Genomic DNA, 15,526 nt, shown 5'->3' with positions numbered 1-15,526 from the left:
AGTTGACTGAAGAGGCCAAAGTTGGCCCTTCGGAAATCCAGAACTGTGGCTTTGCTAGGTATTCTATTCCTCCCACACAGGATCCTAAACTCCACCATCTCATGGTCACTGCAGCCAAGGCTGCCATTGACCATCGCCACTTTGACCAAACCCTCCTTGTTGGCGAGTACTAAATCTAGCAGCGCTGCTCTCCTAGTTGGTACGTCCACCATTTGCATTAAGAAATTATCATCAATGCACTCGAGGAACCTCCTAGACTGTGAATGACTGGCTGTGTGAGTCTTCCAGCAAATATCGGGGTAGTTAAAGTCCCCCACGACGACTAAGGCATGTAGTCGCGAGGCTACTTCCAGTTGCCTGTAGAAAGCCTCATCAACTCCTTCGTCCTGATCAGGAGGTCTGCAATAGACCCCCACAACTGTATCACCCGTGCCAGTCAGCCCCTTGATTCGTACCCACAGACATTCCACTTGCTCCTCATCCGACCCCGCACAGAACTCAATACATTCTAGTTGCTCTCTCACGTAAAGAGCAACTCCACCACCTCGCTTCGCTGACCTATCTTTCCTAAAAAGGACATAGCCATCCATGACCACATTCCAGTCATGTGAACTGTCCCACCATGTCTCTGTAATCGCCACTAGATCATAACCTTTAGCCTGCACACAGACTTCTAACTCCTCCTGTTTATTCCCCATGCTGCGTGCATTGGTGTACAGGCATTTCAGGGAGCCAGTCCTAGTACCCTTTATCCCCTGCGGGACAGGGTCTAAAAAGCTATCCTTTCCCACAAGTGAAACAAGAGATTGATAGTCCTCCTTAGCCCGCCATCCTTCAATCCCTAGCATGTTCACTTTTGGTCACTTTGCTCAGTTTGTTCTGACTGATGATGACCATCACGGAGGAGTCTTCTAGAGCACTACCCAGTGAGCTCTCTCTGATCTCCCAAGAGCAATGAACACAAAATATTGCCCATGCCTTTTTGGAAGATACGAAGGGGCCACAGGCTCATGGAGGAAGATCTTCTAAATCCTCTACAAAACTGGCATGCTTCCATTGCCTCTTTTTGTTGCCTTGCTATAGAATCACAGAATCATAGAATAGTTAGGGTTGGAAAGGACATTAATATCATCCAGTTCCAACCCTCCTGCCTTGGGCAGGGACACCTCACACTAAACCATCTCACCCAAGGATTCTTTCATCCTGGCCTTGAACACTGCCAGGGATGGAGCACTCACAACCTCCTGGAGTGACCTTGTCCAGTGCCTCACCACCCTGACAGGAAAGAACTTCCAGCTTATATCCAGTCTAAACTTCCCCTGTTTAAGTTTCAACCTGTTACCCATCGTCCTGTCACTATAGTCCCTGATGAAGAGTCCACCCCAGCATCCCCATAGGCCCCTTCAGACACTGGAAGGCTGCTCTGAGGTCTCCACGCAGCCTTCTCTTCTCCAGGCTGAACAGCCCCAACTTCCTCAGCCTGTCTTCATATGGGAGGTGCTCCAGTGCCCTGATCATCCTCGTGGCCTTCTCTGGACTTGTTCCAACAGTTCCATGTCCGTTTTATGTTGAGGACACCAGAACTGCACACAATGCTCCAGGTGATGTCTCACAAGAGCAGAGTAGAGGGGCAGGATCACCTCCTTCGACCTGCTGGTCACGCTCCTTTTGATGCAGCCCAGGATACGCTTGCCTTTCTGGGTTGCGAGCGCACACTGAAGCCGGCTCATGTTCATTTTCTCATCGACCAGCACCCCCAAGTCCTCCACAGAGCTGCTCTGAATCTCTTCTCTGCCCAACCTGGAGCTGTGCCGGGGATTGCTCCGACCCAGGTGTAGGACCTTGCACTTGGCATGGTAAAATTCATAAGGCTGGCATCAATCCCACCTCACAAGCGTGTCGAGGTCCCTCTGGATGGCATCCCTTCCCTCCAGCGTATCAACCAAACCACACAGCTTGGTGTCATTGGCAAACTTGCTGAGGGTGCACTCAATCCCACTGTCCATGTCAGCGACAAAGATGTTAAACAAGACCGGTGACAACACCAAGCCCTGAGGGACACCACTTGTTGCTGGTCTCTAGCCGGACATTGAGCCATGGACCACAACTCTTTCTGTGCAGCCATCCAGCCAGTTCTTTATCGACAGAGTGGTCCATCCATCAAACTGATGTCTCTCCAATTATAGAGACAAGTATGTCATGTGGGACAGTGTCGAACGCTTTGCACAAGTCCAGGTAGATGACATGAACTGCTCTACCCCTGTCCTGTATCTCCATCATAGAAGGCCACTAAATTGGTCAGGCAGGATTTCCAATTAACGAAGCCATGCTGGCTGTCACGAACGACCTTGTTGTTTTTCATGTGCCTTACCGTGCCTTCCAGAAGAAACGGCTCCAAGATTTTGCCAGGCACAGGGATAAAACTGGCTGGTCTGGGAAATGTGTCTTCGTGCCTAAATAGTGTTTGGGATCAGTAGGAAGGGATGTGATAGACACAGGCAAATCTTCCCACGTGTCTCTCCAAGCCATGATTTGTCCCTGGGTATCCAAGTTGCATGAAACATAAAGCTATTTGAGAGGGAAGTTGCAAGGCCAAGACGGCTGAGATTCCAACCTTACCCCGGTAACTTCTCATTGTGTGATCCCAGCAGTGCACGTTGGTCTTGCACAAAGACAGTTCCTGCCAAAGCCATCAGGAAGGAGAAAGTAGCAGCAGGTTGGTCATTTCTGGGGACCTGAGGAAAAGAGACATCATCCATCCCCGTACCTCTTCAGCTTGCCGTGAACTGTTTCTCAGGCATGTGCTATGTGCTGGTTCACGGGGTGGCATGTGTTTCTCTTTAGCGGGCACTGTACTGGGGGGTATGCCTGAGCCCATCAGGACTGCTGTGGCTGGATGGTTTTGGAGGTGTGTGGCAGTGTGGTTTACATTGTGGTCTTCTATGTGAGGAAGGGCAGAAATGGTCCTCAAAGGCAGTTGCAGGGCATGTGGCTCTAAGAGACTCTCCTGACATTCCTTGCCATAGCCATGTCTGCAAGCTGAAGGTGGGTGACACAGAAGTGGCTGGCAAGATCTTCACCTACAGCAGTTGGGGCAGACAAGGCAAATGTTCCCCAAGGAGCACTGGGAGACAGAGGGAAAACTGGAGGTGGAAATGGTGCAGGGATGCAGGAATGTGGTGGCAAGGCATTTGGGGAGGTGCTGGGAACTGTTTCCTCTGTCTTCCTTTGATCAATGGCTTTACAAGAGTCCTTGAGCTGGGTCTTGGGCTGTTTCTCCTGCCATGCCAATACAGGGGCCTAAGCTGCAGGCAGCCAATGAGAAATGAACAGAGTGGGCAAGAAAATCTGTGTGGAGCCCCTCATGCCTTTGTTTTGCAGCAGAGAGCAGGAGCCTAATGCTGAGAGTTGAGAGAGATGGCAGAGGGAGGAGCTGCGGTTGGTGGAGATGAGCATGGTCCCTGCTCACCGTAACTGTCACTGAGCAGTATGTTGATTGCGGAGGGAAGGCAGGAGGAAGCCAGGCAGCTTCCAAAGGAACCACTGAGAAGGCAGCGTCTGGGAGCTCTCGTGAAAACACGGGAGAACCCATGCTGCTGCCTGGAGTACTGCATGTGGAGGAAATAATATAAACGCAAGGGACAAGAGTGCAATGCAAAACAGCTTTTATTGCAGTTTGAGAAGGGAAGGAGCTGGGAGAAGTGCAGAGCCCCGACCAAGAGAAGGCTGCGTCTCCATGCAGTGGGCAGAGCCGCAAAGAGCATTAAGCATGCTGCAGGAGCAGGCACCCATCGTGGGGCTGCATTGTCATAGGAAGCACACCCTCAAGCGATACCGAATTGGGGCATAAAATACTTAGGGTTGGCCATCAACAGGTAGCAGGCTTCCAAGCTCCGGAAACCCAGCAGTGCTGAAGGGCTGTTTTCGTTTGGGCATCATCAGTTGGGAAGCGCAAGAGGCTTTCTTGGAGAACTCTGCCATCTGCGGCAGGACGCAGGTGAGGCTTAGCAGCTCCCACAGCTGGCACCGAAGGACACGAGGCCTCGGCCCCAGCCGCCATATCCTCCGCAGCCACCGAAGCCTCCGTAGCCTCCATAGCCTCCACAGCTACCATAGCCTCCATAGCCCCCGTAGCCACCAAGGCCTCCGTAGCCGCCATAGCCACCATGACCTCCATAACCACCGCGGCCTCCATAACTGCCGCCGTAGCCCCCGGCAATGGCAGGGACTCCCGCTGAGCCCACAGCACTGTGCTGTGGGAAGGAGCTGAGGATGGGTCCAGGGAAGGTGACCACCGTGGCTGGGGGCTGGATCACCACCGTGGAGCTCTGGCATTGACGCACACAGGGCTCGTTGGTGGTGTCAGCCACTGGGCATGGGGCGGCCACCCCACAGGAGGGGACGCACAGACTTGAGCAGGACATTCTTGTCTTTGGGAGGTTGAGCTACAAGAGATGGGAGAGTTAGAGTGCAGTAGAAGGCATGACCCAAAATCACTCCTCACTCTCTTCTACTTGGAATGTCTGCTTCAGAACGTTGCCTGGATCATTTCGTGCACTCAGAGCAATGTCCCTTTCCACAGTGGGCTTGATGCTGAAAAGCCCTTGCTCTCCCACACACTTCTTCAGCCTGTCTCACCCATAGGAAAGAAGAAAAGCCCCCTCCACAAATGAAGATTGGCAATCAATGAGATCTAAAGGTGCATTATTATTCCTTATAGATCTTAGATGCAAGTTTAAATCCTCAGCCTTTCCCTGATTGTGAGAGAGCGCTATGAGATCGTAACATTTTGTGATGAAATGGGGATACATGAGACAGTGGAAGAGCCATTGAGGAAGACAGAGCTGAAGAAGGAAAGAGGGACAGAAGTCCTGGACTTACCACAATGATCAGGAGAGTCGAATGAATGAAGCAGGATAGAGAGCTGTGAAGCCCACATCTTTTATACATACCCAAGACTGCCTGGGGCAGTGGCAATGGTCAGCGACAGAAGCCCCAGCTAATGATGACACCAAGCAGCGATGCCTCTTGAAGCAAAGTGAATCCATCCTCATTGGTTAGAGTAGCAAGCAAACGTGCCCTGGGGAGCTAACAGGGGAAAGGAGGGACAATGACACACCATGACATGAAAGGAGATGTGATGTTGTAGCTGACCTCATGGCACCAATAAACCCCGATCGGTCCCTAATCCTCCCACTTTGCTCATGTGCTGGAGTCTTGAGTACCTTGCAGAAGTGCTTTGCAATCCTGGGCACAGCCGTCACGCCTGCCATTACCTCATTTTACAAGGTGATCAATAGAGGTATTGGGAAGTTGGGTGAAGGGAGAAGCCGTTCCGTACGTGAAGGTGCCCTTGGAATGTATACGTCTGATGGCATATGCACTGCACATGCCATGATACACAACGTTCTCATTTAGCTGACATTGCAGCTTCAATAAACAGGGATCTGTCAGTAATCTCCCACTTTGCCTACATGGAAGTGTCACGGGCATCTTTCAGAAGATTGCTGTCACCAGCCATGCCACCCTCAGCAGCAACTGCACTGCTGAGAGAGCCAGCAGTGCCCAGCGTGCCTGTGCCTGCAGAGAGCGTGGCCATGGGCACCCTGGCTGTCTGTGGCTGCTCACCAGCCTCTCGTAGTGCAGTCCTCAATGTCCCGCTGAGAAACTGAGCCCCTCCAGAAAGGGATCAAGGACAACCACACGCACAGGCACGTGGCCAAGGAAGTTGGGGGAATCCTACTACCCTTCCTCCCTCCTGCTGCTTTTTGCGCATCACCTTCTCACACATGATCCTGCTGCCAGCTCTCACTGCTCCCGTAACATGGCAGTGCTGATCTCCCAGCGTGTGGTTCTTGTCCCACAGAGTAAGTACAGCTAGTACTCTTTCAATTGCTGTCAATCAGGATCCTCAATCCCACCCTGACAAGCAGGGTCATGGAGATGGCTAAGGGATGCTCCTGACCAGTTTTCCCAAAAGTGCATTGGAAGAAGGTGGCCCTTTGGGACCCATTCCAAGCATGTAGAATGGCTTCTCTATCTGGCCAAACTCCTCACGCCTCTGTTTAGCTCCTTGTAAAAGAGAGGTAATGCAGGCGTGACGGCTGTTCCCAGGATTGAAAGGTGCCCAAGACTCCAGCACATGAGCCAAGTGGGAGGATCAGGGATCGATTGGGGTTTATTGATGCCATGAGGTCAGCTAAAGCATTGCCTTGACATTCATGTCATGGCGTGTCATGGTCTGTCCCTCCCGTTCCCTGTGTGCTCTCCAGGGCACGTTTGCTCGCTACTCTCGCCAGGGAGGATGCATTCACTTTGCTTCATGAGGCTTCGCCGCTTGATTTCATCATCAGCTGAGATATCTCTGGCTGACGCCAGCCACTGCCCCAGGCGGTGTAGGACACGTATAAAAGAGCTGAGGGCTTCACAGCTCCCTATCCATCTTCTTCCACTCGACTCTCCTGATCATTGTGGTAAGTCCAAGACTTAGGTCCCTCTTTCCTTCCTCAGCTCTGTCTTCCTCAATGTCTCATTTGCTGTCTACTCTACCCCCGTTTCACCATGAAGAGTTAGGATCTGACACTGCCCTCTCATAACCATGGAAAGGCTCCAAATTTAAACTTCCATCGGAGGAGATCCATAGGGAATAAGAATGCAACTTCTGATCTCACTGATTTCCAATCTTCTAATGATGAGTGGATTCTTCTTCTTTCCTATGGGGAAGTCACATTCATGGAGTATGTGGGAGAGGAAGGGGTTCACAGCACCAGGTCCACCATGAAATGGGACCTAGCTCTGACTGCCTGAGATAATCCAGGGCATGTCTTCTAGCGGATGTTCCAAGTGCAGGAAACGCAGGAGGGACTTGGGGTTGTGCTTGGTACTGCTCTGTAACTTTGACTTGTCTTGAAGGTTGACCCCTCGAAGAGAAGAATGTCCTGCTCCAGCCTGTGTGCCCCTTCCTGTGGGGTGGCCGCCCCATGCCCGCTGGCTGACACCACCAACGAGCCCTGTGTGCGTCAGTGCCAGAGCTCCTCCGTGGTGATCCAGCCCCCAGCCACGGTGGTCACCTTCCCCGGACCCATCCTCAGCTCCTTCCCACAGCACAGCGTTGTGGGCTCAGCGGGAGTCCCTGCCATTGCCGGGGGCTACGGTGGCAGTTATGGAGGCCGCGGTGGTTATGGAGGTCATGGTGGCTATGGCGGCTACGGAGGCCTTGGTGGCTACGGGGGCTATGGAGGCTATGGTAGCTGTGGAGGCTATGGAGGCTACGGAGGCTTCGGTGGCTGCGGAGGATATGGCGGCTGGGGCCGAGGCCTCGTGTCCTTCGGTGCCAGCTGTGGGAGCTGCTAAGCCTCACCTGGTGCCGGCCGCAGGTGACACAGAGCTCCAGGAAAGACCTTGGCATATCCCAACATGATGTTGCCCATTGGAAGAACATGCCTTCAGCACCGCTGGAATCCAGAGCTTGGATGCCTCGTGCCTGCTTGTTGTCCAGATTTGTCTTGCTCCTGCTCTGCTTGCGCATCCTTTCAAGAGACAGGCTGCCCCTGATGACAGAGACCTGCACTGAGCACCTGCTCCTACAGCATGGTTTTGCTCTTTGTTTCTCTCTCCAGTACCTGGAGACGTGGGCTGACCTTGCTTGGGGCCCAGCTCCTGCCCTACTCTTTACCCCTCTTAAACTGCAATAAATTCTGTGCTGCACTGAAATGTCGACCCTTGTGTTTTCCTGGTCCTTGCTTCTTTCCACGTACCCTAAGCCTCTGCGCATGTTGGCCTGCACTGTTTGAATTTCTCATGTTGTGCCATTTGGTCACTTTGCTCAGTTTGTTCTGACTGATGATGACCGTCACGGAGGAGTCTTCTAGAGCACTACCCAGTGAGCTCTCTCTGATCTCCCAAGAGCAATGAACACAAAATATTGCCCATGCGTTTTTGGAAGATATGAAGAGGTCACAGGGTAATGGAGGAAGATCTTCTAAATCCTCTGCAAAACTGGCATGCTTCCATTGTCTCCTTTTGTTCTCTTATTATAGAATAAAAGAATCATAGAATAGTTAGGGTTGGAAATGACCTTTAAGTTCATCTAGTTCCAAGACCCCTGCCGTGGGCTGGGACACCTCACACTAAACCATAAATGGATCATACTGGGATGTCCAGGGACTTGAAGAGAAAATCTGTGCATGTACAGTGCTCCTGCCACATGTTGGACATGTCCCCGTGCTCAAATAGTGATTGGGACCAGTAGGAAGGGATGTGACAGACAGGCAACACCCCCAACTGGCACCTCCAACGAGCCCTGCGTGCATCAGTGCCAGAGCTCCTCCGTGGTGATCCAGCCCCCAGCCACGGTTGTCACCTTCCCCGGACCCATCCTCAGCTCCTTCCCACAGCACAGTGCTGTGGGCTCAGCGGGAGTCCCCGCCATTGCTGGGGGCTACGGTGGCAGTTATGGAGTCCATGGTGGTTATGGTGGCTATGGGGGCTATGATAGCTGTGGAGGCTATGGAGGCTTTGGTGCCTATGGAAGCTTTGGTGGCTGCAGAGGATATGGTGGCTGGGGCCGAGGCCTCATGTCCTTTGGTGCCTGCTGTGGGAGCTGCTAAGCTGCAGCTGATTCCAGCCACAGATGACAGTGATCTCCAAGAATGTCTCTGGCACTTCCCAATATGATGTCCATTGGAAGAACACTGCTAACATCCAGAGCTTGGACGCCTCATGCCTGCTGGTTTCCCAGCTCTTCCTTCCTCCTACCCTCCTTGATCATAAATTTAAGACTTGTTGCCCCCTCATGACAGAGACCTGCACTGAGATCCTGCTTCTTCAGCACGGTTTATGCTCTCTGTTTCTCTGTCATCTGCCTGGAGACATTGATTGCGCTTGTTTGGGGCCCTGCTCCTGTCCCAACTCCTTGCCCATTAAACTGCAATAAAAGATGTGTTGCATCTGAATGTCAACTCCTATTTTTCGTGGTTCTTTATTCTACTTTCCATGTACCCTAAGACTTTGTTCATGTTGACGGACACTGTTTCAATCTTCCATGTTATGTCCTTGGAGTATTTGTGCCATTTGTTCAGTGTGTTATCACTGATGATGACCCTTGCAAATGGGTCTTGTAAAGTGCTTCCTAGTGAGCTCTCTCCGGTGTCCCAACAGCAGTAAACACAGTCTAGTCTCCCCAAGTGCCCTCTCCAAGACACAATTTGTCCCTGGGCATATAAGTCATTTGAAGCAGAAAGCTCTTTGAGTGGGAGGTTTAACAGCTGACCCTGCTGTGATCATTCCCTTCCCTAGGAACTTCTCATTGTGTGATCCCAGCAGTGCACATTGGTCTTGCACAAAGACAGTTCCAGCCAAAGTTATCAAAAAGGGCAAGATGGCAGCACACTGGTTATTTCTGGGGAGCTCAGGAAAAGAGGCATCATCCATCCCCATATCTATTCAGTTTGCTGTGAACTGTTTCTCAGGCATGTGCTATGTGCTGGCTCACATGGTGGCATGTGTGTCTCACCTGAGGGCACTGTGTTGAGGAGTTTGCTCAAACCTGTAACGATTGCTGTGGCTGAATTCTTTGGGAGGTATGCGGCAGCATGGTCTACATCATGGGTTGGTGTAGGTGAAAGGGTAGGAAAAAGTCCAACAAAGTCTGTTCCAGGGTGTAGGGCTTTTAGGAACTCTCCTGTCATTCCTGTACAGAGCTGTGTCTGTAGGCTGAAGGTGGGTGACACAGGGACTGACTGGCAAGATATTCACCTTCAGCAGTTGGGGTAGATAAGGGCAAAAATGCTACAAGGAGCACTGTGAGACAGAGTTAAAACTGGAGGTGGACATGGTGCAGGGGTGCAGGAATGTGGAGGTCATGGAGGCAAGGCATTTGGGGAGGTGCTCGAACTGTTTACTCTCTCCTCCTTTGAGCAGTGGCCTTACAAGAGGCCTTGAGCTGGGTCTTTGCCCTTGGGCTGTCTCCTGCCATACCAATCCAGGGGTCCTGGGGCTGCAGGCAGCCAATGAGAAATGACCACAGTGGGCAGTAAAGTCTGCGTGGTGCCCATCATGCCTTGCTGAACTGCAGAGTGCAGGAGTCTAAGGTTGGAAGAGCAGAGGGACGGCAAAGAGAAAGAAACTGTAGTCAATGGAAATGAGCATGGTCCCTCCTCTGAACAAACATGAGAACCCATATGCCACTTCGGACATTGCATATGTGGGAAAAAAAACATAAAAGCGAGGGACACCCTTGTGATGCAACATAGCTTTTATTACAGTTTGAGGAGGGAAGGACTTGGGAGAAGTACAGAGCCCCAACCAGGAGAAGCCTACATCTCCAGGCAGTGGGCAGAGCTGCAAAGAGCATTAACCATCCTGCAAGAGCAGGCACCCATCATGGGGTTGCATTGTCATATGAAGCATGTCCTAAAGTGATACTGAATTGGGAAATAAAATACTCAGAGTTGGCAACCAACAGGAATAAGTCATTCAACCTCTGGAACCCAGCAGTGCTGAAGAGATGTTCTTCCAACTGGGATCATCATGTGTCAAGGTCTTTCCTGGAGCTCTCTGTTGTCTGTGCTCGGCACCAGATGAGGCTTAGCAGCTCCCACAGCTGGCACCGAAGGACACGAGGCCTCGGCCCCACCCACCATATCCTCCGCAGCCACCAAAGCCTCCATAGCCACCGAAGCCTCCATAGCCTCCACAGCTACCATAACCTCCATAGCCCCCATAGCCACCATAACCTCCATAACCACCATGGCCTCCATAACTGCCACCGTAACCCCCAGCAATGGCAGGGACTCCCGCTGAGCCCACAACGCTGTGCTGTGGGAAGGAGCTGAGGATGGGTCCGGGGAAGGTGACCACCGTGGCCGGGGGCTGGATCACCACTGAGGAGCTCTGGCACTGACGCACACAGGGCTCGTTGGTGGTGTCAGCCAGCGGGCATGGGGCGGCCACCCCACAGGAAGGGACGCACAGGCTGGAGCAGGACATTCTTCTCTTCAGAAAGTCAAGCTGCAAGAGATGGGAGATTTATGGTGCAGTACAAGGCATAACCCCAAATCCCTCCTGAGTTTCCTGCACTTTGAACCTCTGCTAAAAGACATTCCTTGGATGATCTTAGGCAGTCAGAGCTAAGCCCCATTCCACAGTGGACCTGCTGTTGTAAACCCCTTGTTTTCCCTTGCACTCCCTGAATCTGACTTCCCCATAGGAAAGAAAAAAAACACCTCTTCAAATGAAGATTGGAAATGGATGAGATCCAAATGTACCTCAGTGCATTAGTGTTCCCTACAGATCTTACTTGCAAGTTTAAATTAGCAGCCTTTCACTGACTCTGAGAGAGCACCATCATATCCCAACAATTCATGATGAAAGAGGGGTGGAAAAGACAGAAATAAGATGTTGAGGAAGACAGAGCTGAGAAAAGAAAGAGGGACAGAGGTCTTGGACTTACCACAGTGATCAGGAGAGTCAAATGAATGAAGTGGGATAGAGAGCTGTGAAGCCCTCAGCTCTTTTATACATGTCCTCCATTGCCTAGGGCAGTGGCCAGCATCAGCAACAGAAGCCCCAGCTAATGAAGAAATCAAGAGGTGAAGCCTCATGAAACAAAGTGAATTCATCCTCCCTGGGGAGAGTGGTGAGCAAATGTGCTCTGGAAAGCAAACAGGGAATGGGAGGGACAATGACACACCATGACATGAAAGAAGATGTGAAGCTGTAGCTGACCTCATGGCACCAATAAACCCTGATCGATCCCTGATCCTCCCACTTTGCTCATGTGCTGGAGTCTTGGGCACCTTGCAGATGTACTTTGCAATCCTGGGCACAGCCGTCATGCCTGTCATTACCTCTCTTTTACAAGGTGATCAATAGAGGTATTGGGAAGTTGGGTGAAGGGAGAAGCAGTTCCATTATGCTCAGAATAAATCCCAAAGGACCACCGTTTTCCAATGCTGTTTTATGACATCAAGATAGGAGCATCCCTTAGCCATCTCCATGATCTTGCTTGCCAGGTTGTGATTGAGGATCACTGATTGACAGCCATGCAAAGAGTAGAAGGTGCATTTGCTGTGTGGGGCAAGACCCACATGCTTGGAGCTCAACACTGACATGTTTGGGGAGCAGTGAGATTCAGCAGCAGGGTCATGTGTGAGAGGGAGGCATGCATGGAGGGTCAGGAGGGAAGGAAAGGAACCAGGACTTCCCCAGCTTCCAGCTTCACAGGCCACGTGCCTGTGAGCATGGTCCTCTTTGAGCCATCACTGGGTGGACTCGATTGCTCAGCTGGACATTGAGGGGTGCGCAATGAGAAGCTGGTGAGCACCCACAGAGAGCCAGGGTGCACATGGCCACGCTGCCCACAGGCACGCTGGGCACTGCAGTCTCACTCAGGAATGGGTTGGCAAAGTGGGAGATTAATGACAGATGTGTGTTTATTGGTGCTGCAAGGTCAGCTAAAGCAGTGCCTTGTCTATCATGGAATATGCTGTACCATATATCATCACTCATAAGCACTCCAAGGCACATTCACATACCACTGACCCCAATAAATATAGCCAAGATTTACTTGTCTGTTTGTCATGAAGTTTGTCCACTGGCTTTCATGAGTCCTTCCGGATTCTGCCCTCACCCCCTGGCTGATGCCCTGGGTAGTCTGGGACATGTATAAAAGAGCTGAAGGCTTCACAGCCTGTATCCAGTTTCCTGCTTTGACTCTCTTGATCAAACAGGCAAGTGCAGCAATTGGAAGCCTCTTGCAGATCTCTCCCTGCCTCCCTTGACAGAGTTTCTTGCCCTCACCCTTGCCTAATCCCTGGTGCATTTTCCAGGACTCCGTGCCTGCCTGAAAGATGTCCTGCTCCAGCCTGTGTGCCCCTTCCTGTGGGGTGGCCGCCCCGTGCCCGCTGGCTGACACCACCAACGAGCCCTGTGTGCGTCAGTGCCAGAGCTCCTCCGTGGTGATCCAGCCCCCAGCCACGGTGGTCACCTTCCCCGGACCCATCCTCAGCTCCTTCCCACAGCACAGCGCTGTGGGCTCAGCGGGAGTCCCTGCCATTGCTGGGGGTTACGGCGGCAGTTATGGAGGCCATGGCGGTTATGGAGGTTATGGAGGCTATGGTGGTTATGGGGGCTATGGAGGCCTTGGTGGCTATGGTAGCTGCGGAGGCTATGGAGGCTTTGGAGGCTTTGGCAGCTTTGGCAGCTGCAGCGGCTTTCGGGGCTGCGGATATGGTGGGTGGGGCCAAGGCCTTGTGTCCTTTGGTGCTAGCTGTGGGAGCTGCTAAGCTGCAGGTGGTTTCAGCTGCAGATGAAAGCCCGTGGTACATCTCAACATGATGCCCTAAGGAAGGGCATCCCTTGACCTCTTCTGGAATTCAGAGCTTGGACTCCTTGTGCCTGTTTGTTGCCGAACTCTGTCTTCCTCCTTCTCCACTTGAGTATCCTTTTATGCCTCGCTTCCTATGTCAATGTAGCCCTATGATGGATGCCTGCTTTTGCACATGGTTGATGCCATCTGCTATGAGATATCAGCTGCCCTTTACCTGACCCGTGTCTCTTCTCCCAACTCCTTCCACCCCTCAAACTGCAATAAAAGCTGTGTTGCATTGCAACGTTGACCCTTCTGGCAGCTTCATAATTTTTGTTTTTCCAGTCACTGTTTCTGTTTTGTTTTGGTTTTTTGTTTGTTTCTTGCTCACATTTTCCATTGCATTTTCCACCCACATGAATGAACCCTCAAACCACGAACAATTAGCTTTGTCTGAATTTCTTCTTCACTTTGGCTGTTACTATTTCTAGATCAATAATGTGAGCAATAATTCTAGAGCAATAATGTGAAATGTTACGTCAACATTAATCTGCTTATCACATTTGTGGAAGTTCTGAATTTCTCTCAGAAAAGTGTTTTGAACTGCAAGGTAGGGATGTTCTAGCAAATCATGAGCTTCATTACAAAAGACAGATTTCAAAGGTGAAATGCCACTTTCTGGGGTGGTTTTTTGGTTTATAGAGGAATGAAAGTTAAACTGGCGAAATTATTTCTTTCCTATTCCTACTCTGCACCCTCTGCCCACCCAGTCGTGATGCTTGGGGTGGTGCATTGAGCATTCACCATGCAATGGGGCTAGTGCATTCATGAGTGCTGTCAGCTTGAGGGCATCCTTCCCCCTGTGACCTCAGGGAAGCTCTGCAGAATGTGTCAGGAGGCCATGTGTGGGCTCTGCATTTCTTCACCCTTCTGGCTGCACTGCAATATCCACCTCTTGCTTTAGGCTGGAAAAGTTGCTCTGTCCTGAGATGGAAGTGTCAAATTAGGACCTGAGCATTACCCGAGGCCTTGCAGGGACTGCTGTTACAAGTGGCAACTTCCAGAGACTCAGGCTGGTCCTGGGGATGTGTCAAATGGTCAGCACGTATTTAATGACATTGTGTAGAAAAGTATTCCTGGGATTTTGTAACCTTTGTGCTTGAAGAAGAAACATGGAAAACCTATGATTGAGGATAAATTTACTATATATTCAATTGATAAGTAAAAGAAGAAGGAAATAATTCTGTGATAATGAAAACAAGGAGGCAGACTTTGGTACAGAAAATTTATTTGGAAAGAGACAGCTTTTCTACAATTCTGGAACAAAATTGTACAGAATATAAACACCATCTTTCTAGGGGATCAGTGAGGTTCTGGCTAATCACCAGGGTTAAAGTGATGTAGTCTATAAAAAATGGGTTTTCTTCCTCGGCACAGTTGCTGTGTGCAATTTCTAGCATCCTAAGTCACCACTCTAAGTTCAGTGTCAATAATATAACTGAAATAAAACAAAGCACAATGTAAGCAGATGACTAAAGTGGAAAGCCAGAGAATAACAGATCTAAACTAAAGGCAAAACGAGAAAATGCACACATGAACCTGCCTTTCACAGGTGCTGAACATTTACAGCTCTCATTTGCAGCCAGACACCACCCAACACTGGAGCTGGTGCCCATCAGCTCCACCCCAAATTTGCATCTTGAGTTTCCTTTGCTGCTTCTTTAAACCACTCCGTGCACACCTCAGTATGTCCATCGCTTCCCAGAGCGGTATGAATTGCATGGATGTGTCCATTGGGAAGAATAGGTGTAGGAGTATTTTGGGGCACACCGTGGCTCAGGTCGGGCGATGACTTGGGGTACAACTTTCTCAGTTGCTGCCTCCAGCCTCCCCATCGTCTCCGCTGGCAGAGGTGCTGCGGTGGGAGCCTCTGCTAGGGCCACCTCTGAGGGCTCTGAGGCTCCCACAACGGTTTGCTGTGGGTAGGTGGTGAGGATGGGCCCTGGGAAGGTGACAACGACGGGGGGTGGGTATATGATCACCCGGGAGTCACCACAGGCCACGACGCAGGGCTCGTTGCTGCTGGTGGCCAGGGGTTGGGGACACTTGGCATCACAGGGGTTGGTGCATGCCAGCTGCTCAGAAGCCATTGCCTGGCCGTGGTAAGGGAATGCCTGCAATTTATTTGCATAATTAGTAAAAACAATAAAAATCTAT

General features: G+C 51.1%; 5 protein-coding genes across 5 annotated transcripts; 3 read left to right on the top strand and 2 right to left on the bottom strand.

Moving 5' to 3' along the window:
- Positions 1–4,004: 4,004 nt before the first annotated feature.
- LOC136003996 (claw keratin-like) lies at positions 4,005–4,424 on the bottom strand. Its single transcript, XM_065660075.1, has one exon. The coding sequence runs from the start codon at positions 4,422–4,424 to the stop codon at positions 4,005–4,007; it is 420 nt and encodes a 139-aa protein (XP_065516147.1).
- A 2,509-nt stretch (positions 4,425–6,933) lies between these two features.
- On the top strand, positions 6,934–7,353 carry LOC136003993 (claw keratin-like). The gene has a single exon (XM_065660071.1). The coding sequence runs from the start codon at positions 6,934–6,936 to the stop codon at positions 7,351–7,353; it is 420 nt and encodes a 139-aa protein (XP_065516143.1).
- Positions 7,354–7,845: 492 nt separating this feature from the next.
- On the top strand, positions 7,846–8,609 carry LOC136003867 (claw keratin-like). Its single transcript, XM_065659846.1, has 2 exons — positions 7,846–7,882; positions 8,236–8,609. Exons 1-2 carry the CDS (start codon positions 7,846–7,848, stop codon positions 8,607–8,609), a joined length of 411 nt encoding a protein of 136 aa, XP_065515918.1.
- Positions 8,610–10,587: 1,978 nt separating this feature from the next.
- On the bottom strand, positions 10,588–10,989 carry LOC136004003 (claw keratin-like). The gene has a single exon (XM_065660087.1). It carries the CDS (start codon positions 10,987–10,989, stop codon positions 10,588–10,590), a length of 402 nt encoding a protein of 133 aa, XP_065516159.1.
- Positions 10,990–12,851: 1,862 nt separating this feature from the next.
- Positions 12,852–13,286, top strand: LOC136003866 (claw keratin-like). The gene has a single exon (XM_065659845.1). It carries the CDS (start codon positions 12,852–12,854, stop codon positions 13,284–13,286), a length of 435 nt encoding a protein of 144 aa, XP_065515917.1.
- The last annotated feature ends 2,240 nt before the right edge of the window (positions 13,287–15,526 follow it).

The sequence above is a fragment of the Lathamus discolor genome, chromosome 24, assembly GCF_037157495.1.
Source record: "Lathamus discolor isolate bLatDis1 chromosome 24, bLatDis1.hap1, whole genome shotgun sequence".
Classification (NCBI taxonomy): Eukaryota; Metazoa; Chordata; class Aves; order Psittaciformes; family Psittacidae; genus Lathamus; species Lathamus discolor.
The sequence above is the reverse complement of the archived record's forward strand: the minus strand, read 5'-3'. Positions and strand labels throughout refer to the sequence as shown.